The sequence below is a fragment of the Zalophus californianus genome, chromosome X (assembly GCF_009762305.2).
Source record: "Zalophus californianus isolate mZalCal1 chromosome X, mZalCal1.pri.v2, whole genome shotgun sequence".
NCBI classification, from domain to species: domain Eukaryota; kingdom Metazoa; phylum Chordata; class Mammalia; order Carnivora; family Otariidae; genus Zalophus; species Zalophus californianus.
This window is the reverse complement of record NC_045612.1, coordinates 74,458,204-74,484,747: the sequence shown is the minus strand read 5'-3', so window position 1 is coordinate 74,484,747 and position 26,544 is coordinate 74,458,204. Positions and strand designations below refer to the sequence as shown.

Sequence of the window (26,544 nt, the reverse complement as noted above, 5' to 3'; positions counted from 1 at the left end):
AGATCCACAAATAACTTAGGGTATACCCTCCTGTGCATGTCAAGGACTTATTTATTCAAATATTATATAAAGAGTTTCAAAAGATCCTTGGACTGTCTTCAAAAAAATCATTCATTCTAGTATTTTCCACTTAAGGGAAAAATAAAGACAACAGAACCTTATAATTAAAACATCTTAATTTGATTTTTCATTTCTAAAATTTTTGTAGAACATACATTCTGAGTAAAATTAAGTGTTTTAGGCAGTTTAAGAAATAGGGCTTATGGGACACCTGTATGGCTCAGTTGTTAAGCATCTGCCTTCTGCTCAGGTCATGATCCCGGGATCCTGGTATCTAGCCCCACACTGGGCTCCCTGCTCCACAGGAAGCCTGCTTCTCCCTCTCCCACTCCCCCTGCTTGTGTTCCCTCTCTCACTGTCTCTCTTTCTGTCAAATAAATAAAATAAAATCTTAAAAAAAGAAATAGGGCTTAGGTCCAGTTATTTATATTTAAAAGAAAAAATAAACCAAATTTATTAATGGTATGGAAAAAAGCATCACATTTGAAGTATAGGTGTAGTAGGATGAATTTAAACAGCATCCAACAAACACTTCACTGTATTTGCTTCGTTTTTTTGTTTTTTTTTTTTTTTTGAACTGCGTCTGGAATCTTTTTTCTATTTGAAAATTGGAGAATTCAAGAAACACAAATATGTAAAATGATATCCTCTTCTCAGTTTTGAAGCGAGTGTGTTCCTTGTAATTCATACTGACTGCACACCTGCGCTTAGGCAGACACACTGCTGGGTTTTCTTTCTTTTATGGAGAATGAGAAAGTTTACTGATTTTCACTACAAGATACAAGGGGACATTGGTGATATCCTTCAGGCTAAAATGAAGTAAGCAGTGAGTTTTAGGTAGTGCACTGATAGGAGTTTTTGTAAGCTTAGAATCTTCCATCTCTGTTTCATCTCCATATTTTAGTGCTCTTTTAGGTTGAGACCTGGTGACTGGGCTCCTATCTGATTCACTGGAGAGATCTTGACTCTACTTGCAAGTGGGCAAATAGAGGTCATCAGAATCATCTCCTGAACTATTTGATTCACAGATGCTCACTTCAAATTCATTGTTGTTTTCTTCTCTGTTAGAATCATTGCTCATTTTTTGTCAGAAAGGAGTGAGATGAATAGCCTCTTCCAAATTAAGATTGTAAACATCACTGGAAGTGACAGATTCATCCAACTTTTTTTTTCTTTTGGAAACAGTTTTTTTTTTAATTTTCACTTTTGCTCCTTTCATACTTTGATAAAGATTTTGATTTTCTCCTGTTAGCTTTTCTTTTCTCCTTTTCTTCCTTGTGTACCTCTATGCTTACTTTTAGTTTGTTCAAGTTTATATTCTAAAATGTTTTCTTTTGTTTTAGTAGGTCTTCCTGGGTCAATCAACTTTGGTGATAAGTTAATTTGACCCTTATTTCATTAACAAACACTCTGTTCTACGTTTTCAGGGTCTACACATCTAATTCTTTTGGATTCAAAGGGCTGCACTGAGAAATGACTGATTTCAAAATCATCCAAGGTATTGAACTGACATAGATTGTTAAAATGTTTCTTTAAACTTCAATGGACAGATACAGTTGTAGGTAAGACATTATCAACAGATTTATCTTTATCTGAATCCAAATCAAATCCCAGTCTATCTTGAGAAATAGGTATTTGCTCTTCTATTTGGAATGATTCTCTTTGTCCCAGAAGGTGAGCTTCCTGAAGAGGAGCTTGTGGTATATCCTTCACAAATAAATCCCCAGAGTTGTTGTCACTATTGGAGTTCACTCCAGAGGGACATATTTCCTGGTTCTGAGAAGTTTCTTCTGTTTGTTGTGAAGTCGGTTTTTCTTTCAATGTGTATAGCTGACACGTGAGGTAGTAACATTCTTTTCTCAGTTGGAGGATGATATCTTGGGCTTTTCTCACTTTGGGTTTTTCATTTTCCAAAGCTAAAACTAACATTCTGTTTTTATCATGGTAGTTTTTCAGCAGTATAGAAGTGTTGGAGATTATTTGGCATGGTGCACTTATAAAAGACTTCTGTTTGCCAGTCTCTGCCAAATCTTTATTCCTTTTCTCTTTCATCCATTTCTTTGTGTCTTCAAGATTGTCTTGAAAGGACTTTTTAAGGCACCTTTCCTTGGCCACCACTTCTGCCACAGCTGTCACCCTCCTTCTTACATTCCAAGGTTCCGTGAGGCTCTCCAGCTGGTGTATCCCACGCTTTGGACCCTCTGGGTCTAGGTTCCATCTACTGTCCCCTATCAAAAATTCAATGGCATTTTTCACAGAAATAGCAGACAGTCTTAAAATTTGTACATATCTGCTAAACATCATGAATACCCAAAACAATGTTGAGAAAGAAGAACAAAGCTGGAGGCATCACATTCTTTATTTATAAGTGTATTACAGGGTATAGTAACTAAAACAGTATGATATTGTCAAGAAACAGACACACAAATCAATGGAACCAAATAGAAAGCTCACAAATAAACCCACCTGAATTTTTTTTAAGATTTTATTTTTATTTATTTGACAGAGAGAGACAGGCAGAGAGGGAACACAAGCAGGGGGAGCAGGAGAGGGAGAAGCAGGCTTCTCGCAGAGCGGGGAGCCTGATGCGGGGCTCGATCCCAGGACCCTGGGATCATGACCTGAGCTGAAGGCAGATGCTTAACGACTGAGCCACCCAGGCGCCCCTACCCACCTGAATTTTATGACAAAGAATCTATGTATGTACAATGGGGAAAGTATAATCTCTTTAGTAAATGATGTTGGGGAAACTGGACAGCCTCATGCAAAAGAATGAAACTAGACTATTATCTTACACCATACACAATGAACTCAAATGTTTTAGACTTAAAAGGAAGACCTAAAAACATAAAACTCCTAGAATAAAACACACACAATAAGCTCCTTGACATTGGTTCTGGCAATGATGTTGTACCTGACCATAAAAGAAAGGTAAAAAAGAACAAAAACAAAAATAAGCAAATGGGACTACATCAAACTTGAAAAACTTCTGCTCAGCAAAGAAAACTAAGAAAATGATAAAGAAACCTACTGAATGATGGGGTACCTGGGTGGCTCAGTTGGTTAAGCATCTGCCTCTGGCTCAGGTCGTGATCCCAGGATCCTGGGATTGAGCCCACCATCAAGCCCTGCATAAAGCCCCACATGAGCAGGGAGCCTGATTCTCCCTCTCCTTCTGCCACTCCCCCTGCTTGTTCTTCCTTGCTTATATAAATTAAAAATCTTTAAAAAAAAAAAGAAACCTACTGAATGAAAGAAAATATTTGCAAGTCATATCTGGTAAAGGACTAATATCCATAATATATAAAGAACTCATAGAACTCAACAGCAAAAATAATCTGATTGAAAAATTGTCAGAGGACCTGAATAGACTTCTTTTTTGCAAATAAGACATATAGATGGCCAATAGGCTCATGAAAAGATGCTCAACATCACTAATTATAAGGGAAACACAAAACAAATTCACAAGATACCACCTCACATTTGTTAGAATGGCTAGTATCAAAAAAACCAGAAATAATGAGTGTTGGCTAATATGTGGAGAAAAGGGGACTCTCATGCACTGTTGGTGGGAATTCAAATTGGTGCAACCACTATTTAAAACAATATGATTTCTTCCCAAATGAAAAATAAAACTACCATCTTATCCAACAATTCCACTACAATGTTTTTATCTGGAAAAATAAAATGAAAACACTACTTCTAAAAGATGTGTCCACCCCTATGTTCATTGCAGTATTATTTACAATATCCAAGATATGGAAATACCTAAGTGTCTATCAGTGAATGAATGGATAACAAAGATGTGGTATATAAATGCAACGTAACCATATTTCACTTATATGTGGAATCTAAAACCAAAACAAAATTCACTGATACAGAGAACAGAACTGTAGGTGCTAGAGTGGAGGGGGCTTTGGGTTGGGTGAAAAAACATTTCAAATATAAAATACAGTTATGAAGATGTAATGTACAGCACAGAGACTATAGCCAATAACACTGTAGTACCTATTTGAAAGTTGCCAAGAGAGTAAATCCTAAAAGTTCTCATCAAAATAATTATAACTTTGTATGGTAAAAAATGACAACTAGGCTTATTGTGGTGATCATTTAGCAGTGTAGGCAGATACTGAATCATTATGTTGTATACCTGAAACTAATATAATGTTATATGTCAATTATACTTCAATTAAAAAAAAAAAAAAACTTCAGGTCAGAGTTTTAAAAAAAATCAAATTATCACCTATACAAATGAAGAAAGAGCATTTGACAAAATTCAACATGCGTTCTTAATAAAACTCTCAATAAGTTGAGTATAGAAGGAATGTATCTTAAATGAAAGCTAAATATGACAAACCCACAGCTAACATAATACTTAATCGTGAAAAGTTGAAAATGTTTCCACTTAAGAGATCAGGAACAAGATATGAATGACCACTCGAACCACTCTTAATTATCATAGTACTGGATGTCCTAGCCAGAGCAATCAGATAAAAACAAGAAATAAAAAGCATCTAAATCACAAAGGAATAAATAAAATTATCTTTGTTTGCAGATGACATGATTTATATACTGAAAATCCTACAGATTCCACCAAAAAACTTTTAGATTTTAGATCTAATCAATAAATGCCATAAAGTTGCAGGATATAAAATCAACATTAAAAAATCAATAATGTTTCCATACACTAAGAACAAAATATATTAAAAAGAAATAAAGTGAACAATCCCATTTGCAAAAGCTTCAAAATAACACTTTAGGAATAAATTTAACCAAGGAGGTGAAAAATCTCTACACTGAAAACTATGACATTGGTGAAAATTTTGAATAAGACATAAATAAAGGAAATATCATGTTCATGGCTTATAGAATTAACATTGTTAAAATATTCCTACTACCCAAAGTCATATGTACATTGAATGCAATCTTTGTAAGATTCAAATGGAATTTTTATAAAAATAGAAAAAAACAATCCTAAAATTTATGTGAAACCACAGAAGATTGTGAACAGAAAATTGAGAAAGAAGAACAAATCAGGAGACAGTATGCTTCCTGATTTTAAACTATATTACAAATCTATAGAAAACTATACTATTTGCATAAAAATAGATATATGGAAGAGAATCAAGAGCCAAAAATAAACCCATGCACATCTGTTCAACTAATATTTGACAAGGGGTTCAAGAATATTTAATGGTGAAAAGATCATTTCTTCAACAAATGGTACTGGGAAAATTGGATGTTTACATGCAAAAGAATGAAATTGGACCATTATTTACACCATTCACAAAATTAACTTGAAATATATTAAAGACTATATGTATGACCTGAAATCATAAAATTTCTAACAACAACAAAAACAAAGGAGAACACATCCTTGACATTGGTCTTGGAAATTATTTTTGGACATGACACCTAAAGGACAAGCAATAAAAGCACAAATAATTAAGTGGGACTATGTCAAAATGAGAAGCTTTTTTAGATAGTGAAAGAAAATAATCAGATTCAAGAAGATGGTAGTGAAGTAGGAGGACCCTAGGCCCATCTCTTCTATGAACCCAACTAAATAACTATAAACTCATACTAAATACCCCCAAAATCAATCTGAACACTGACAGAAGAAACTCCCAACCTAAGGGAGAGAAGAGGCCACGTGGAAAAGGTAGGACATACAGGGACTGCAGGTGATACAGAGGAGAGGGAGCAGTGGGTGAGGAGAAGGGCAAGAGAGAGGAGCATACTGGGGAATGTACAAGGAGAACATTTCCCCAAAGCAATTGTTTTGGAAAGTGAAAGGAGCTGAATTATGTGAATCCTTAACAACCAGCAGGGCTTAAAGCCTAGAGTTTTAAATAACAGTGGGCTTGGCTGGTATTAGCCTGGCGGGCACTGTGCCCTTCCTGGAGAGAAGGCAGGCAAACAACCTGGGGGCAGACAGAGTGGAAACAGTGATCTGAAGAATGTCTGGGGCACACTGGGAGGAGATTATTCACTCAAAGTGCTTCCCTGAAAGGCAGCATTCAGGGAGACTCCTCTCCAGGAACAAAGGAGTTGACCGGTGCCATTTCCCTCCCCCTCCCCTCAGCATAAACACAGAGCCATCTGGGGGAAGCAGCTCAGGGCTGATACAGGCCACCTAACTTGGTTACATCAAGTCCCACACCTATGTGCTCTGGTGTGATCACCCTTCTCTCTCAAGCTCACCTCAGTACCAGTGCTGCAGGCCACTCCTCCAGAAGACCAGCACAGGCCCCTGCCCAAACCACTTCCCTAAACCCTGGAGTTTTAATGGTCAGCAGGCGTGGCTGGGATAAAACCAGGAAGGCACTGCGCTGCTCCTGGAGAGAAAGCAGGCAAAAACCTGGAGGCAAACAGCATGGAAACAACAATCTGAATAATGCCTGGAGTTCATGTGGTGGGGGGCAAGGGGGCTTATTCACTCCCTCTGGGAGTGCTTCCCTGAGTGGCAGCATTCAAGGACATGCCTCTCCAGGGAGAAAGGACCTGGTCAGTGCCATTTCCCCCCACTCCCACCCTTCAGCATACACACAAAGACACTTGCTAGTAGCAGCATAGAGCTCACACTGGCTGCCTAACTTGCTTACACCAAGCCACACACCCTGCTCTCTGGTGGAGCTGCCCTTCTCAGTCAAGCTTGCTTCAGTCCCACCATGGCAGGCCCCTCCCCCAGAACCAACACAAAATCCAACCCACACCACATCTTCCAACCAGAGATCTGCAATGCCTCAGTTCCAGTGGAACTAGTATCAGGTCTCATTTCACAAGCAAACCAGAGTACAGCTAGTTAAAACTTGCCACATTCTGACCAAGAAACAAACACTGCCTGCAGCAGGCAAGGAGAGCCTCTGCAGACGACTGGCCTGAGGGACAGAGCAGCCAAAACACAACAGCAGAGCACAGGCAGCACACACCAGAGTCTCTATGAAGCACCAGATTCTGGACACTACATGGCCTCTTCATAAAGCCATTACCTTCAGGAGCAGAAGCATAACTGGCTTTTCTAATACATGAAAGAAGAAGGCAGAGATTTAGACAAAATGCCAGGAAAAGAAACTTATCCCAAATGAAAGAACAAGTTAAGGCTATAGCCAGAGATCTAAGTGAAACAGTTATAAGTAACACACCTGATGGAGAATTTAAAGGAAAAATCATAAGGATATTCAGTGGGCTTGAGAAAAGAATAGAAGATATCAAAAAGATCCTTACCACAGAGATAAAAGAGTTTAAAAAAATCAATCAGAAATGAAGAAAGCAACAAATGAGACTGTAAACAGGTTTGATGCAATAACAGCAGGCTGGAAGAAGCAGAGGAATGAATTAGTGATATAAAACACAAAATAGTGGAAAATAATGAAGCTGAACAAAAGAGAGAAAGAAGACTTATGGAATACGAGAATAGACTTAGGGAACTCAGTGACTCCATCAAACATAATGACAATCATATTATAGGAGTCCCAGAAGAAGAAGAGAGCGGGAAGTGTGCAGAAAATTTATTTGAGGAAATGATAGTTGAAATCTTCCCTAATCTGAGGCAGGAAACGGACATCCAGATCCAAGAGGCACAGAGAACTCCCAACAAAATCAACAAAAGCAGGCCAACACCAAGACATATTGTAATTAAATTTGCAAAATATACTGATAAAGAAAAAAATCTTAAAAGCAGCAAGAAAAAGTCATTCACTTACAAGGAAGACCTATAAGGCTAGCTGCAGATTTCTTAACAGAATCTTTGCAAGCCAAAAGAGAGTGACATGATATATTCAAAGTGCTGGATACGAAAAATCTACAGCCTACAATACTCTATCCAGCAAGGTTACCATTCAGAATAGAAGGAGAGATAGAGTTTCCCAAACAAACAAAAACTAAAGGTGTTCTTGACCACTAAGCCATTCATGCAAGAAATATTAAAGGGGATTCTGAGTGGAAAAGAAAGACCAAAAATGACAAAGACAAGAAAAGATCAAAGAAAATCTCCAGAAACAACAACAAAACAAGTAATAAAATGACACTAAATACGTATGTCAGTAATTACTCTGAATACAAATGGACTAAATGCTCAAATCAAAAGACATAGGTTGTATGAATGGGTTAAAAAGAAAAAAATAACAAGACCCATCTATATGATGCCTACAAGAGAGTCACATTAGACCTAAAGACATGGCAGATTGAAAGTGAAAAGATGGAGAAATATTTATCATGCAAAAGGATATCAAAAGAAAGCTGGAGCAGCCATACTTATATCAGACAAATTAGACTTTAAAACAAAGATTATAACAAGAGACAAAGAAGGGCTATATTAGAATAAAGGAGACAATCCAACAAGAATATCTAACAAATGTAAATATTTATGCACCCAACATGAGAGCACCCAAATATATAAAACAATTAATAACAAATAAAAAAGGAACTCATTGATAATAATACAATAATAGTAGGGGACTTGAACACCTCACTTACATCAATGGACAGATCATCTAAGGAGAAAATCAACAAGGAAACAATGGCTTTAAATGACACCCTGGACCAGATGGACTTAACGGATAGATTCAGAGCATTTCATTCTAAAGCAGGAGAATACACATTCTTTTCAAGTGCACATGGGGTGTTCTCCAGAATAGATGACATACTAGGTCACAAATCAGACCTCAACAAATACAAAAAGATTGAAATCATACTGCATCTTTTCTGACAATATTGCTATGAAACTTGAAGTCAACCGTAAGAAAAAATCTGGAAAGACCACAAGTACATGGAGGTTAAACAAAATGCTAACAAACAATGAATAGGTCAACCAGGAAATCGAAGAAGTAATAAAAAATACATGGAAAAAATGAAAATGAAAACAAAACTGTCCAAAACCTTTGGGATTCAACGAAAGCCATCCTAAGAGGGAAGGACAGAGCAATAATGGCCTACAACAAGATGCAAGAAAAATTTCAAATGAACCACCTAAACTTACACCTAAAGGAGCTAGAAAAAGAAAAACAAATTAAGCCTGAAGCCAAAACAGAAAGTAAGTAATAAAGATTAGGGCAAAAATAAATGATATAGACACTAAAAAACAATAGGGGAATATGGGTGGTTCAGTTGGGTAAGTGTCTGACTCTTGATTTCAGCTCAGGTCATGATCTCAGCGTCCTGGGATTGAACCCTAAAAGGGGACCAGTCCTCAGTGGGGAGTCTGCTTGAGGATTCTCTCTCTCCCTCTCCCTCTGCCCTCCCCCTGCATGTATGCACACACACTCTCTCTCTCAAATAACTAAATCTAAAATATATATATATATATATATATATATATATATATATATATATATACATAAATGATCAGTGAAACCAGAAGTTGGTTCTTTGAAAAAATTAAGAAAATTGATAAGCCTTTTGCCAGGCTCATCCAAAAGAAAAGAGAAAGGACCCAAATAAATCAAATCACAAATGAGAGAGGAGAAATAACAACCAAAACCACAGAAATACAAAGAATTATCAGACAATATTTTGAAAAACTATATGCCAACAAATAGGAAAACCTGCAAAAAATGGATAAATTCCTAGAAATATATAAACTAGCAAAACTGAAACAAGAAGAAATAGAAAACTTGAACAGACTGATAACCAGCAAAGAAATTGAATCATTAATCAAAAAACTCACAAAAACAAAAATCCAGGGCCAGAATGCTTCACACATGAATTCTACCAAATATTTAAAGAAGAGATAATACTGATTCTTCTCAAACTATTCCAAAAATAGAAAAGGAAGGAAAACTTCCAAACTCATTCTATGAGGCCAGCATTACCCTGATAGCAAAACCATATAAAGACTTCACTAAAAAAGAGAACTATAAGCCAATATCCCTGATGAGCATGGATGCAAAATTTCTCGATAAAATACTTGCAAACAGAATCTAAAATATATTTAAAAAATCATTCACCACAACAAAGTGGGATTTGTTCCTGGTTTGCAATGGTGGTTCAATATTCACAAATCAATCAACATGATACACCAGATTAATAAAACTAAGTATAAGAACCATATGATGTTTCAGTAGATGCAGAAAAAGCATTTGACAAATGCAACAATGATTCATAATAAAAACCCTCAATAAAGTAGGTTTACAGGGAATGTACCTGAACATAATAAAGGCCTTATATGAAAAAAAAACACAGCTAATATCATCATAAATGGGGAAACACTAAAAGCATTTCCTCTTTAGTCATGAACAAGACAGGCATGTCACTCTCACCACTGTTATTTAACAGTACTAAAAGTCCCAGACTCAACAAATAGACAAGAACTAGAAGATATCCAAATCAGCAAGGAAGAAGTAATACTTTGACATGATATTCTATATAGAAAACCCAAAAGACTCCACAAAAAATTGCTAGAACTGATGCATGAATTCAGTAAAGTTGCAGATAAGAAAATTAGCATACAGAAATTTGTTGCATTTCTATACACGAGTAATGATGCAACAGAAAGAGAAATTAAGGAATCAATCCCATTTACAATTGCACCAAAAACAATAACATACCGAGGAATAAACCTAACCAAAGAGATGAAAGACTTGTATTTTGAAAACTATAAAACACTGATGAGAGAAATTGAAGAGGACACAAAGAAGTGGAAACACATTCCATGCTCATGGATTAGAAAGACAAACATTTTTAAAATTTCTATTCTACCAAAAAAATCTACACATTTAATGCATTCCCTATCAAAATACTAACAGTGCCTCTAGTTGCCATCTTGTGTCCCTGCGTGTGTGTACCTAATCTCAGCTGGTCCACAGGAGACCCCCTGAACACCAACCCTATTCCTCCGTGCCATCCCATTTCCACTCCAAGATGAAAGAAACTATCATGAACCGGGAGAAACTTGCCAAATTGCAAGCGCAAGTGTGCATTGGTGGGAAAAGAACTGCTCCCTGAAAGAAGAAGGTGGTTCATAGAATGGCTACAGCAGATGATAAAAAACTTTAGTTCTCCTTAAAGAAGTTAGGGGTAAACAATATCTCTGGTATTGAAGAAGTGAGTATGTTCACAGACCAAGGAACAGTGATCCACTTTAACAACCCCAAAGTTCAGGCATTGCTGGCAGCAAACACTTTCACCATTACAGGCCATGCTGAGATAAAGCAGCTGACAGAAATGCTACCCAGTATCTTAAACCAACTTGGTGCAGACAGTCTGACTAGTTTAAGAAGACTGGCTGAAGCTCTGCCCAAACAATGTGTGGATGGAAAAGCACCACTTGCTACTGGAGAGGATGATGATGATGAAGTTCCAGATCTTGTGGAGAATTTTGATGAGGCTTCCAAGAATGAAGCAAACTGAATTGAGTCAACTTCTGAAGAAGATAAAACTCGAAGAAGTTACTGGGAACTGCTATTTTATATTATGATTGCTTTTTACAATTTTGTTCATGGATCTGATATATTCTAGATCTCTAATATTTTTAAGCCAAAGCCCCTTGGACATTGCAGCTCTTTTCAGGTTTTGCTTATACACAATTCATTCTTTGCAGCTAATTAAGCTGAAGAAGCCTGGAAATAAAGTTTGAAAAAAGGGTTAATAAAGTTCTTTGCCTAGGATATGGTTTTATTTTTTATTTCATTGACACTGATTTGTACACAGAAAGTAAAGTTGTTTATAGAAAGCTAATCATGGCATATAATATGGCTGGTAATCTTTGATGAAATTTGATTAAAGATTTTAAATGGCCATATAATATACAAAAAAAATACTAACAACATTTTTCACAGAGCTAGAACAGACAATCCTGAAACTTGTATGAAACCCCAAAAGACTCCAAATAACCAAAGCAACTTTGAAAAAGAAAAGTAGAAGGAGGCATCACAATTCCTGACTTCAAGTTATATGACAAAGCTGTAGCAATCAGAACAGTATGGTACTGGCACAAAAATAGACACAAAGATTGATAGAACAGAATAGAAAACCCAGAAATGAACATAGAACTATATGGCAAATTAATCTCAAACAAAGCAGGAAAGAATATCCAATGTGAAAAAGACAGTCTCATCAACAATTGGTGTTGGGAAAAGTAGACAACAATATGCATAAGAATGAAACGGGACCATTTTCTTACACCATACACAAAAACAAATTCAAAATGGATTAAAGACCTAAATGTGAGACAGGAATCCATCAAATTCCTAGAGGAGAACACAGGCAGTAACCTTCTTGACCTCAGCTGCAGCAACTTCTTGCTAGACATGTCTCCAGAGGCAAGGGAAACAAAAGTGAAAATGAACTCTTGGGACTTCATCAACATAAAAAGCTTCTGCACAACAAAGGAAACAGCCAACAAAGCTAAAAGGCAATCTACAGAATGGGAGAAGATATTTGCAAATGTCTTATCAGACAAAAGGCTAATATCCAAAATCTATAAAGAACTTTTTCTTAAGATTTTATTTATTTATTTGACAGAGAGAGACACAGGGAGAGAGGGAACACAAGCAGGGGGAGTGGGAGAGGGAGAAGCAGACTTCCATGGAGTAGGGAGCCCAATGCAGGGCTTGATCCCAGGGACTGAGCCACCCAGGCACCCCAAAATCTATAAAGAACTTATCAAACTCACCCCCCAAAAAAATCTAGTCAAGAAATGGGCAAAAGCCATGAACAGACATTTCTCCAAAGACATACAAATGGCCAACAGACACATGAAAAAATGCTCAACATCACTTGGCATCAGGGAAATACAAATCAAAACCACAATGGGATACCACCTCACACCAGTCAGAATGACTAAAATTAACAACTCAGGAAACAACAAATGTTGGCGAGGATGCAGAGAAAGGGGAATCCTCTTACACTGCTGGTGGGAATGCAAACTGGTGCAGCCACTCTGGAAAACAGTGTAGAGGTTCCTCAAAAAGTTAAAAATAGAACTGCCCTATGATCCAGTAATTGCACCACTGGGTATTTATCCAAAGGATACAAAAATAGTGATTCAAAGGGGCACATACACCCCAATATTTATAACAGTAATGTCCACAATAGGCAAACTATGGAAAGAACCCAGATGTCCATCAACAGATGAATGGATAAAGAAGATGTGGTGTATATATATACAATGGAATATTACTCAACCATGAAAAATAATGAAATCTTGCCATTTGCAACAATGTGGATGGAACTACAGGGTATTATGCTAAGTGAAATAAGTCAGTCAGAAAAAGACAAATACCATATGACTTCACTCATATGTGGAATTTAAGAAACAAAATAGATGACCATAGGGGAAGGGATGGAAAAATAACATAAGATAAAAACAGAGAAGGAGGTAAACCGTAAGAGACTCTTAACTACAGGACAGAAACTGAAGGTTGCTGGAGGAGAGGTAGGTTGGGGGGATTGGGTAATTGGGTGATAGGCATTAAGGAGGGCACATGATGTAATAAGCAACTGAGGAATCATTAAATTCTACCCCTAAAACTAAGAATACACTATATGTTAACTAAATTGAATTTAAATAAAAAATTTTTTAAAAGATAACAATAAAAAGGTGACAAAAAAAGGAAAAAAATCAATGGAATAGAAAAGGGAACCTATGGAATGGGAGAAAATATTTGCAAACCACATATCTGATAAGGGTTTAATATCCACAATACATAAAATATTCATGAAATTTAACAGGAAAAACAAATAATAAACAAAAAACTGAGGTAATCTAATTTAGAAATAGACATAGGTCCTGAGTAGTCATTTTTCTAAACAAAGTATTCAAATGGCCATCAGACATGAAAAGGTGCTAATATCACTAATCATGAGGGAAATGCAAATGAAAAACACAATGAGATATCACTTCACACCTATTAGAACAGCTTATGAAAAAGACAAAAGATAACAAACACTGGCAAGGAAATGAAGAGGGAACCCTTGTACACTCATTCTAGGCATGTAAATTTGTGCAGGCACCATGGAAAACAGTATAGATGGCTTTGAAAAATTAAAAATCAAGTTATCATATGATCCAGCAATTCATCTTCTGGGTGTATATCCAAAGGAAATTAAATCACTATCTCAATGTGATATTTACATCCCTATTCTCATTGCAGCATTATTTAAAATAGCCAAGTCATGAAAGCCTAAGTGTTCGTCAGCAGATGTATGGATAATGTGGGATATATATACATATATATATATCCCTCATCAACCTACACTCTCATGGTATACAGTCATGGTACTCTCTCCCACCAAGCCCAGATAGTGCCACACAATCCTTTCCAAAATGGTACACAATACAGTCACAATTAATTAGTTAGTACATGCAATGTTATTCCATATATATTCCATATATGTATGGAATATTATTCAGCCAGAAAAGAAGAACCTGCCATTTGTGATGACAGGAATGAATCTTGAAGGTGTGATGCTAAGTGAAATGTCAGAGAAAGACAAATTCTGCATGATCTCATTTATAAGCAGGACCAGAAATACTGATCTTATAGAAACAGAGAACAGATTGGTAGTTGCCAGCATGGATGGATGGGGTGAGAAAAATGGGTGGAGGTGGTGAAAATGTATGAACATCCAGTCATAAGAAGTTATGAGGGTGTACTGTACAGCATGATGACTATAGCCAGCAATACAGTATTGTATATTTGAAAGTTTCTAAGAGAGTAGCCCTAAAGGTTCTTGTCACTAGAAAAAAAATGTAACTATGTGAGGTGATAGATATTAACCAAAGGTATCGTGATAATCATTTTGCAATATATTCATATATTCAATCACTATGGTGTATACCTTAAACTTGTATGATGTTATATGTCAATTGTATTTTAATAAAACTGGAAAAAAGAAAAAAGAATATTTATAATTCAGTGTAGAATTAAGACAGCTTTTCAAATCAATAAGAAAACTATAGATTACTTACAAATGGTACTAATACAATTTATCATTATTTATATATTTATTATCATTATTTGTACATACATATATACATATATATCTGTAAAAATTGGATGTATTTTACAACAATCATGCAAGGTAGGCATTATCACTATTAGGTTTGAAAAATTAGGTCCATAGAGTTTAGGTGAGTTGCCCTAATGTAGAGAACATGCCTGTCCTGCTCACTGTTGTGTCCCCATTGTCTAGAATAGTACCTGGCACAGAGTACTCCCTCAAAATATTTTTGAATGATTGAATCTTACAATTGTTGTGGAAAATATATTCCATCTATGCATTAGTCAACTTTTCTTTCATAGTAAGAGAATTACGATTTTTGTGTGTAACAATTTTCTCAGTTTAAAAGAAGATAGACCTTTCCCAGCCTTCTATGTAATTAGGAGTGGGCATGTGACAGAGTTTAGTCATTGAGATGTAACAGAAATCTCCAGATCGAACTTCTAGGAAAGCTCTTAAGGTCAGGATAACTCATCTTGTGTATTTCTTTTGTTCTCTGCCCTTTCCTTTCTTCTTATCTAGTATATGTATGTGATACAGGAAGTAGAGTAGCTATTTTTTGTCTTGAGAAGACATGGTTAACCATAGCCAAACCGTATAGCTTTGTCATGAGAAAGAGAAGGTGTTACTTCTAAACACAATGTTAATTTCTTCTTTCACTTACCCCCTTATTGAGCACCACTGGACAGTGAAAATTGTTAGAACCACGTGTTGCAGGCCGGACTGAATAGAAGACCAGAAAAGGCTTAGATATCTCAGAGCATCATAAAGCCACCTACCTCTGGAATTCTCCTGTGAGAAAAATAAAATCCCTAATAACAACAACTGTTTGGAATTTTCTGTTATTCACAGGTAAAGACAATGCTTAATTTATAAAACTATGGACAAGCCTCTTTGTGGGGGGACCATCATTGCCAGGGCAAGAAATCCATATCTTTTGGGGGGCACTTGGTAAAAATAGATTTTCCTGAAGAATGTGAAAACCCTATTTGAAAATTAGAGGGAGGAGTTACCAGGCCTAGTTGTGAAAAAACTACAATAATTTATTTCCTAGGAGTTTACTTCCCTCTAAAATGCCTAGCAAGGAAAAGGTTATTGCTGGAATTAGGAGTTCTGATAATAGCCCAAGAGCTATTTGAGCCTGGGCATGTAAGCAAAATTTGCATAAAGCAGTGAGTTTGTGTTCCCTTTATCTTATCAGTTCTGTTCTGATACTGGACTGGACACACACACACACCATTAAATGCATAATGGTTGTAGCTTTCCTATCCTCTGCACTCTGCACTTACTCTCTGTTCCCCCCAACATATGCCTCCTAGACAGAAGCCCAAAGTCCTACTGCTGACTGGGTCAAGAAGTCCTCAGAAATTATTCAGTACTCAAGAATACAGGCTGTCCCAAAGTGAGTGGGACAACTAAGAGTGATGGTGATGGTTGAGCTTGATCCAAAAGTCGGTATTTTAAATAAGCCAAAAATAAAGCCAAGTACACTCTGAAACCATTTATCCAAAGGGGCTCATCTCTGTCAAAAAATATACAGACTGCATACTGCCACTCACAATCCCTCATCAACCTACACTCTCATGGTATACAGTCATGGTACTCTCTCCCATCAAGCCCAGATAGAGCCACACAATCTTTTCCAAAATGGTACACAACACAGTCACAATTAATTAGTTAGTACATGCAATGTTATTCATGTTTCACTCTAGGACTGGGCAGAAAGGGAGAATGTGGATGTAAAGGCAGTGATGTGGTAAATGGGGATCAAGACAAAAGCAAAAGGATTAAAAATGGAGTGCAGAATTATGGCTTTCAGAAACCAGCTGATACAGAGAGGGTGGATACAGAAGCTCTGTGGGAGGTAACGAAGGCTGAGAGAGAGTCAAGGACAAAATTGTTAGGATTGCTGGCTCAGCCTAGGTAGGAGTACCTCAACAGTGCTGTCTCACAGGAATCTTGTGGACACAGGCCTCTGGGGAATGCAGGCAGAGGTGAAAGTCAAATCAGAGAACTGTGATATTGGGGCTATAGAGAGGAGAAAGAAAACAAGAAGAGATGACTATAGTTTTCTCGTATATGTTTAGTCTAGTCCTAGTTACTAGGAGTTTAAACATTCTATCCCTACCTCTTAGACTTCCTTCACTGGACTATGACCTGTGACTTAGTATTTTAAAATTTTCCTCAAAATCCCTGAATTGGGTGCTGTACTATTTGGCCCTTGCTAAAAGGCTGTTTTATATGTTTGGTTCCTTCAATTTCTTTGAGGTCTACTGATGTTGATTTCTCATTGTTTTCAACCTCTGAGGCTAATTCTGGAAAACAGAATCTGTTTAACTGCTCCTCAGAAGGTTGCCTTCTTGAACAGACTTCAGTTCTCAATGCTAGCTTTTGGAAATCCCTCTTTATAAGACAAGTTATTTGGAGGCCCCCAAAAGGCTTCAAATTTTTTCAGAAACTTGTCAGAAGAAACTCCTTAGGGACAGACCACCATCTTTTGTTATGGCCCAAACATCTTTCACAAAATAAATAACTCATGGTTCTAAGAATGGATACATGTTTGGTTTTTTTTTCCTCTTTTCTCAGGGTGAGCATTATACCTCTCCTGGAGCAATGGTTTCCCTCTTAACTAAATTGGCTCACTTTTTGTCCTCTCTTTTTGTTCCAGAGTTTATATTCAGCTACAAAGTTGTCTCACTGCATTTATCAGGAGGGCTTGGGCCCTGCCTGGTTTAACCAATTCTCCTGGCCTTAGGCTCTACTAGCTCAAAATTCCAAGGGTGGATGTGCAGATTAAACCCTATGACATAATAATAACATATGTGTAAATAGAGCAGTAAAGCTTTTAAAGCACGCATGCCCATGATTTATTTTAATCCTTCCCTGTGAAATAAGTAGATCAGAGGTTATTATCCCCACTTTCAAAAGAAAAAAACAGTGTTCCAGAGAGGGGCTTTAACTTGTGCAAGGACACATTGTATGACTACATAATTCCCCCTCTAATGTTCTTTCTGCTCTACTATAGGCCTCTGAATCAGGGTAGTTTACACCCACAGTGGGATCAGCCTTCTCTTAACAAGGCCCTTTTACCACAGCCAAGGAGCTGGAGGCCTTAAAGCCCATCTGGTCTCCAGTGGATGAAGCTTTTAGTGATTGGTGACAAGCCACACCCTCCAGTCCACTCCATTAGGGAATGTTCTGTCTGAACTGCTGGAGACACGAAAAGCTCTATGGTATGTGAGTGTGTAGTCAAAATCTGCTTTGCATTTGCAGACTGCAAACCCCAGAACATTGGCATGGGGCTTAAAAGCATGAGAATGTTTGAGTGTGCCCACACTTTAAGACAGGGCAACATTTCCCGTGCCAGATTCCTGGAAGAAGACAGGGAAGATGTACTTAAAACAGAAACTCAAGAGATGGAAGCAAGTGGGAAAGCACTTCATTGAAACCCACTTTACACCATTTTCCAGATGAGGGAACAGTGAGTCTCAGAAAGATGAAAGGACCTAGTAGATGTTCTAATATCAATACTTGACAGTGGTGGGATTTTAACTCAGTCTGTGTGTTCTCAGACCTGGTAATCTCTCCACCGTACCACACTGCCATGCTAGGTGCCCTCAAGGAAAAGTTTCTTATTCTGGTTCACTTCCTTCCTCCCCTTTAGTCAAGGTTTAGGGTGCTCAACTTTCAAGTCCACGAGAGAAACTTGATGAGGAGGAAGTAGGGAGCAGCGGTAAAATGACTTGGGCTTATCCTGCATGCATGATGAATAAAGATGAGGGCTCCTCTTTTTAGCAGACTCACAAGGGGTGCAGTTCCTGCTGGCTTTCAGGCTGGCTTATTTCTTTTTATCACTTTTAAAGCATTTAATAATTCATTAGGAGTGATTGATAATGTGCCTGACTCACAGAGAGGGATGCAATAGGGAGAGATTTCCAATAACTTCATTTTGTAAGTGAAATAAGGAACAACCTAGTCTCGGCAAGTTTATGACCCGGGGCCTAAGCTAGAGAACTATGTGACTGCTTGCACCTGAATGTCTGGAAGACGGTGTTCTAGCCAGGTTCAGACCCTGAATGGGCTTTTCACTTGCTTTGTGAATTCTGAGTAGTCATTGAAGTCTCTTTTTACCTCGGGGGGGAGAAGATGCTCTCCATTCTTCCAGTGCAGGGCGCTGAAGGATCAGGATTAGCTCACATTTGATTTTGCAATATAACATAAATATTTACCCTGCGTCTTGGAATTGGTCAGTATAGACATTCCTGGTGGTTGCTGTCTATTCCTGACTAAGTTTATACTAAGATATTTAATTAAATGAGGTAGTAAGAGAGATCAGGGGGCAAGAAGTCAGGACATCAAAATTCTTATCTTAGCCAAGTGTCTTCTTTTTTGGGCATTGGTTTCCACATGAGAACACCAAGAGGTAGATTAACTAGTATCTAGGGGCCTTTCTATTTCTGACAGTCTCCTTTGAGCCTCTTCATACTCATACAGATTTAAGAATTTTTAATATGGTTTAATTTAAAAATATTACACAGGTATTACAAGGTCACTGTCCAACAATAAAAAATATAAACAACAAAAGAAAAAAATCAATTAGAATTTCATTTCTTAGAGATAACTACAATTAAAACTGAGAGGTATTTACCCTTCTGAACATTTTCTATGTACCTTTATTTATGCTTATATATTGAGTTTGGACTTTTTATTAAATAGATTCATACCATACAGACTACTATTTTGTAATCTACTTTTTTCAATTCACAATACATAATGAATATTGTGCAGAGATGGAAAATTTATGTCACTCTCTTCATGTTGTGGATTTGAAACATAGGAGATCTCTGTTCTCTCTCTTTATACAGGTATAATGTAGAGAGGGATTATTTACCCCTCTTGTCACAAGCTCACTAATTCCTTATTTGCTCCTTTACAGTAGTTACTTTTTTAAGTTTTTATTTTAATTCCATTAATTAATATACAATGTTATACCAGTTTCAGGTGTACAACAATTCCATACAACACCCAGTGCTCTTCACAAGTGCACTCCTTAATCTTCATCACCTATTTAACCCATCACCTCAACCACCTGCCTTCTGGTAACCACCAGTTTGTTCTCTATTGTTAAGAGTCTGTTTCTTGGTTTGCCTCATTCTCTTTTTCTTTTTACCCTATGCTCCTTTGTTTTGTTATATTCCACATATGAGTGAAGTTGTATGGTATTTGTCTTTCTCTGACTGACTTATTTCACTTAGCATAATACTCTGCATAATACTCTCTAGCTCCATCCATGTTGTTGCAAATGGCAAGATTTCATCATTTTTATGGTCAAATAGTATTCAATGGAATATATATTCCATGAAATACTATATATATACCATGGAATACTATTTGGCTATATATATATATCATGCCATCTTTATCCATTCATCAATCCATATACACATGGACTGCTTCCATTGCTTGGCTATTGTACACAAAGCTGCTATAAACATAGGGGTGTATATATCCCTTTGAATTAGTATTTTTGTATTCTTTGAGTAAATACCCAGTAGCGCAATTGCTGGATGATAGAAACATTCCATTTTTAAATTTTGAAGCACCTCCATACTGTTTTCCATGGTGGACATCAGTTTGAATTTCCAACAACAGTGCAAGAGGGTTTCTTTCCCTCCACATCCTTGCCAACACCCTGTTTCTTTCTTTCTTTTTTTGTAGAAAAAAATATTTTATTTATTTATTTTTTTACTTTCCTCCAAATATTTGTGGGGTTTTTTTGGTTTTCTTTCTTTATTTTATTTTTTAGTTAACATATAATGTACTATTTGTTTCAGGGGTACAGGTCTGTGATTCATCAGTCTTACACAACACCCAGTGCTCACCACAACACATACTCTCCCCAATGTCCATCACACAGCCAACCCATCCCCCCACCCCCACCTCTCCCCTACCCTCCAGCAACCTTCAGTTTGTTTCTTAAGATTAAGAGTCTTTTATGGATTGTCTCCCTCTCTGGTTTTGTCTTGTTTCATTTTTCCCACCCTTCCCCTATGATCCTTTGTCTTGACTCTCAAGTTCCTCATATCAGTGAGATTATATGATAATTGTCTTTCTCTGGCTGACTTGTATTTCACTTAGCATAATACTCTCTAGTTCCATCCACATCGTTGCAAATGGCAAGATTTCATTTTTGATGGCTGTGTAATATTCCATTGTATATATACGCCACCTCTTCTTTATCCATTCATCTGTTGATGGACATCTGGGCTCTTTCCATAGTTTGGCTATTGTGGACATTGCTGCTATAAATATCGGGGTACAGGTGACCCTTTGGATCATTATATTTGTATCTTTGGAGTAAATACCCAGTAGTGCAATTGCTGGGTTGTAAGGTAGCTCTATTTTCAACTTTTTGGGTAATCTCTATACTGTTTTCCAGAGTGGCTGCACCAGCTTGCATTCCCACAACAGTGTAAGAGGGTTCAATTCCCTTTCTCCAAATCCTTGCCAATATTGTCATTTCCTAACCTGTTAATTTTAGCCATGTTTCTTGTGTTTTGATTTTAGCCATTCTGATGGGTGTGAGGTGATATCTCATTGTAGTTTTGATTTGCATTTCCCTGATGGTATGTGATGATGAAAATCTTTTCGTGTGTCTTTTGGCCTTCTATTATTCTTCTTTGGAGAAGTGTCTGTTCAAGTCTTCCACCCATTTTTTAATTGGATTATTTGTTTTTTGGTTGTTGAGTTTTTAAGTTCTTCATATATTTTGGATACTAACCCATTATTGGATACATAATTTGCAAATATCTTCTTTATATTTTTTGGATACTGACAGTTTTGGATATGTAATTTGCAAATATCTTCTCCCGCTCATCAGGTTGTCTTTTACTTTTGTTGATTGTTTCCTTCATTGTACAGAAGCTTTTTATTTTGATGAAGTCCCAATAGCTTATTTTTGCTTTTGTTTCCCTTGCCTGAGGAGACATTTCTAGAAAAAAATGTTGTAGCCATTGTCAAAGTGGTTACTGCCTATGTACTCCTCTAGGATTTTTATGGCTCAAGGTCTCACATATAGGTCTTTAATCCATTTTGAATTTATTTTTGTGTATGGTGTAAGAAAATGGTCCAGTTTCATTCTTCTGCATGCTGCTGTACAGTTTTCCTGACACCATTTGTTGAAGAGACTCTTTTTTCGATGGGATACTCTTTCTTGTTTTGTTGAAGATTAATTGACCATATAGCTATGGGTTCATTTCTGGTTTTCTTATTCTGTTACATTGATCTATGTGTCCATTTTTGTGCCAGTGCCATACTGTTTTTGATTATTTCAGCTTTGCAATAATAATGTGAAGTCCAGAATTGTGATGTCCCAGCTTTGCTTTGCTTTTTCAAGATGACTTTGGCTATTCAGGGTCTTTTATGGTTTCATACAAATTTCCAGATTGTTTGTTCTAGCTCTGTGAAAAATGTGTGCATTTTGATAGGTATTACATTAAAAGTGTATGTAGATTGCTTTGGGTAGTATAGATATTTTAACAATATTTGTTCTTTCAATCCATGAGCACAGAATGTCTTTATATTTCTTTGTGTCATTTTTAATTTCTTTCATCAGAGTTTTATAGTATTAGAGTACAGGTCTTTCACCTTTTTGGATAGATTTATTCTTAGGTATGGCATGATTTTTGGTGCAATTATAAATGGGATTGATTCCTGCATTTATCTTTCTGCTGCTTCATTATTGTGTACAGAAATGCAATAGATTTCTGTGTGTTGATTTTTGTGTCCTATGACTTTACTGAATTCATGTAAAGGTTCTAGCGGTTTTTTGGTGGAGTCTTTCAGGTTTTCTATATAAAGTATCATGTCATATGCAAATAGTGAAAGTTTTACTTCTTCCTTATCAATTTGGATGCCTTTTATATCTCTTTGTTGTCTGAAAGCTGTGGCTAATACTAATACTTTGTGCGATAAAAATAGTGAGAGTGGACTAACTTGTCTTGTGTTGATCTTGGGGGAAAATCTCTCAGTTTTTCCCCCTTTAGGATGATATTGTCTATGGGTTTTTCATATATGGGCTTTATTATGTTGTGGTATTTTCCCTGTAAAACCTACTTTGTTGAGTTTATACCATGAATGGATGTTGTACTTTGTCAAATGTTTTTTATGTGTCTATTGAAGTGATCATATGTTTCTTATCCTTTTCTTATTGATGTGATGTATCACGTTGATTTATTTGTGAATATTGAACTATGCTTGAAACCAGAAATAAAGCCCACTTAATTGTGGTGAATAATTTTTTAACATATTGTTGAAATGCATTTACTAGTATTTTATTGAGGATTTTTGCATCTATGTTCATGAGGGATATTGGCCTGTAGTTCTCTGTTTTAGTGATGTCTTTATCTGTTTTTGCTATCAAGGTATTACTGGCCTCATAGAACGAATTTGGAAGTTTTTCTTCCTTTTCTGTTTTTTGGAATAGTTTGAGAAAAATAGATATTAGCTCTTCTTTAAATGTTTGTTAGAATTCACGTGTGAAGCCATCCAGGGCTGGACTTGTGTTTGTTGAGAGTTTTTAATTTTTATTTTATTTATTTTTATTTTTATTTTTTATTCTTTTAAAAATTTTATTTATTTATTTGAGAGAGAGAGAGAGACAGAAGTGCGGGGAGAGGCAGAGGGTGAGGGAGAAGCAGACTCCCTGCTGAGCAGGGACCCCAATGTGGGGCTCTCTCCCAGGACTCTGGGATCATGACCTGAGCCAAAGGCAGACACTTAACTGACTGAGCCACCCAGGCACCCCTGTTGGGAGTTTTTAATCACTCATTCAGTTTATTTACTTTTATTTATTTGTTTATCAGTCTGTTCAATTTTATTATTTCTTTCTGTTGCAGTTTTGGTAGTTTCTAAGTTGTCCAATTTGTTGGCATACAGTTTTTCATCATATCCTCTTTTAATTGTATTTCTGTGGTGTTGGTTGTTACTTCTTTCTCATTTGTGATTTTATTTATTTGAGTCCTTTCTCTTTTTTTGTTGATAAATCTGAGTAGAGATTTATCAATTTCATTGATTTTTCAAAGAATGAACTCCTGGTTTCATTGATCTGTTCTATTGTTTTTTTACTTTCTATATTATTTATATCTGCTCTAATATTTACTATTTTCTTCCTTCTGTTGGCTTTAGGCTTCATTTGTTTTTCTTTTCCTAGCTCCTTTAGGTGCAAGGTTAGGTCATTTATTTGAGACTTTCCTTGCTTCTTGAGGTAGGCTGCTTTCCAATAAACTTCTTTCTTAGAACAGCTTCTCCTACATCCCAAAAATTTGGACCATTGTGTTTTCATTGTTTTTTGCTTCCACATACTTTTTATTTCTTCTTTCATTTCTCAATTGACCCATTCATTGTTTAGTAGTATGTTATTTAACCACCATGTCTTTGTGGTCTTTCCATTTTTTTTCTTGTGTTTGACTTTTAGTTTCATAACATTGTTGTCAGAAAAGATCCATGGTATACTTTCAAACTTCTTGAATCTGTTGAGGCTTGTTTTGTGGTCTAATATGTGATCCATTCTGGAGAATGTTCCATGTGCACTTGGAAAGAATGTGTACTCTGTTGTTTTAGGATGGAATGCTCTCAATATATATGCTTAGTCCATCTGTCCAGTGTGTCATTCAAAGCCCTTGTTTCCTTTTTGATATTCTGTTCAGATGATTTGTCCTTTTATGTATGTGGGGTGTGAAAATCCCTTACTATTATTATATTATTACTAATTAGTTTCTTTATGTTTGTTATTAAATATTTTATGTATTTGTGTGCTCCTATGGTGGGTACATAAATATTTACAATTTTTATAGCTTCTTGTTAGATTGTCCCCTTTATTATTATATAGTGTCCTTTGTTGTCTCTTGTTACAGTTGTAAAAGTCTATTTTGTTCAATATAAGTATTGCTACTCCAGCTTTCTTTTGACAACCATGTCCATGATAGATGTTTCTTCATATTCTCATTATCAGTCTACAGGTGTCTTTAGGTTTATAATGAGTCTCATGAAGGCAGCATATAGATGGGTCTTGTTTTTTTATTCATTCTTTCACCCTATGTCTTCTTATTGGAGCATTTAGTCCATTTACAATCAAAGTAATTATTAATAGATATGTACATATTGCCATTTTATTACTCGTTTTGTCATTGTTTCTGAATATTTTCTCTGATACTTTCTTGTCTTTATTTCATGTTTTGCTGATTTTCTTTAGTATATTTGGATTTCTTTCTCTTTATTCTTTGCATATTTATTAGTGGTTATTCATATATGATTACCATTAGGTTTGTATATAACCTCTTCTGCATACAAGAGTCAGTATTAAGTTGATGGTTATTTAAGTTTGAATCTATTCTTTTTTCCTCTCCTCCCCACATATTAGGTATATATTATTATATTTTATATCATTTTTTATTTCCTTGACTGATTTTTTACAGAACTATTCATTCTTACTGGTTTTCTATTTTTTACCTTCATACAGTCACTTTTGGTCTCTCCTTTCCATTCACAGAGTTCCCTTTAATATTTCTTGCAAGCCTGTCTTATTGTTCATGAACTCCTTTAGTTTTTGTTTGTCTGGGAAATTATATCTCTTTATGTTCTGAATGATAACCTTATTGGACAGAGTATTCTTGGCTGCAGATTTTTCATGTTCAGCACTTTGAATATATCATGCCACTCTTTTCTGGTTTGCAGAGTTTCTGGTGAAAAATCTCCTGCTAGCCTTATGGGGTTTCCTTGGTAAGTTACTGACTTTTTCTGCCTTGCTGCTTTATTAAATATTTGTTTCTTTGACACTATATTTTTGTCACTATATTTTGCCAATTTAATTACAACATGTCCTGGTGTGGATCCGCTTTTGTTGATTTTGATGGGAGTTCTCTGTGCATCCTGGATCTGGATATCTATTTCCTTCACCAGATCAGGGAAGTTTTCAGCTACTATTTCTTCAAATAAATTTTCTGTCCCTTTTTTTCTCTCTTCTTTTGGTATTTCTACAATATAAATGCTATTATGTTTGATGGAGTCACTGAGTTCCCTTAGTCTATTCTCGTTTTACATAATTCTTTTTTCTCTCATTTGTTCAGCTTAATTACTTTCCATTACTCTGTCATCTAAGTGACTAATCTGTTCCTATTTCCTCCATCCTGCTGTTCATTCCATCATGCATGTTATCTCTGTTATGTTATTCCTTATCTCTGTGTTAAGGGTTTCACTCATGTCTTCCACTGTTTTCTCAAGTCAGGTAAGTATCCCTATGATCATTGCTTTAAATCCTCTATCAGGTATGTTACTTATATCTGTTTCACTTAGATCTCTGGCCATGGCCTTGGTTCTTTCATTTGAGATAAAATTCTCTTTCTCATTTTGTTTGCCTCATTGTGTTAAGAAAGTCATCTGTGTTCTGCTCTTGAAAGTAGTGCCTTTATGAAGAGGAGGTCCTGGAGGGCCCTGTGGGGACGTGTCCCTTGTTCACCAGAACCTGGCACTTCAGGAGAGTAT

At 36.3% G+C, this 26,544-nt stretch overlaps 1 protein-coding gene and 1 pseudogene across 1 annotated transcript; one reads left to right on the top strand and one right to left on the bottom strand.

The window, feature by feature from the left end:
• Positions 1 to 570: 570 nt before the first annotated feature.
• LOC113930407 lies at positions 571 to 2,361 on the bottom strand (annotated as a pseudogene).
• An 8,652-nt stretch (positions 2,362 to 11,013) lies between these two features.
• LOC113931126 (transcription factor BTF3-like) lies at positions 11,014 to 11,492 on the top strand. The gene has a single exon (XM_035725731.1). It carries the CDS (start codon positions 11,110 to 11,112, stop codon positions 11,407 to 11,409), a length of 300 nt encoding a protein of 99 aa, XP_035581624.1. The 5' UTR covers positions 11,014 to 11,109; the 3' UTR covers positions 11,410 to 11,492.
• Positions 11,493 to 26,544: the final 15,052 nt, after the last annotated feature.

What these genes read in the sequence shown, in the direction of transcription:
- LOC113931126 (XM_035725731.1), top strand. Translation starts at nt 11,110, where the DNA reads ATGTTCACAGACCAAGGAACAGTGATCCACTTTAACAACCCCAAAGTT.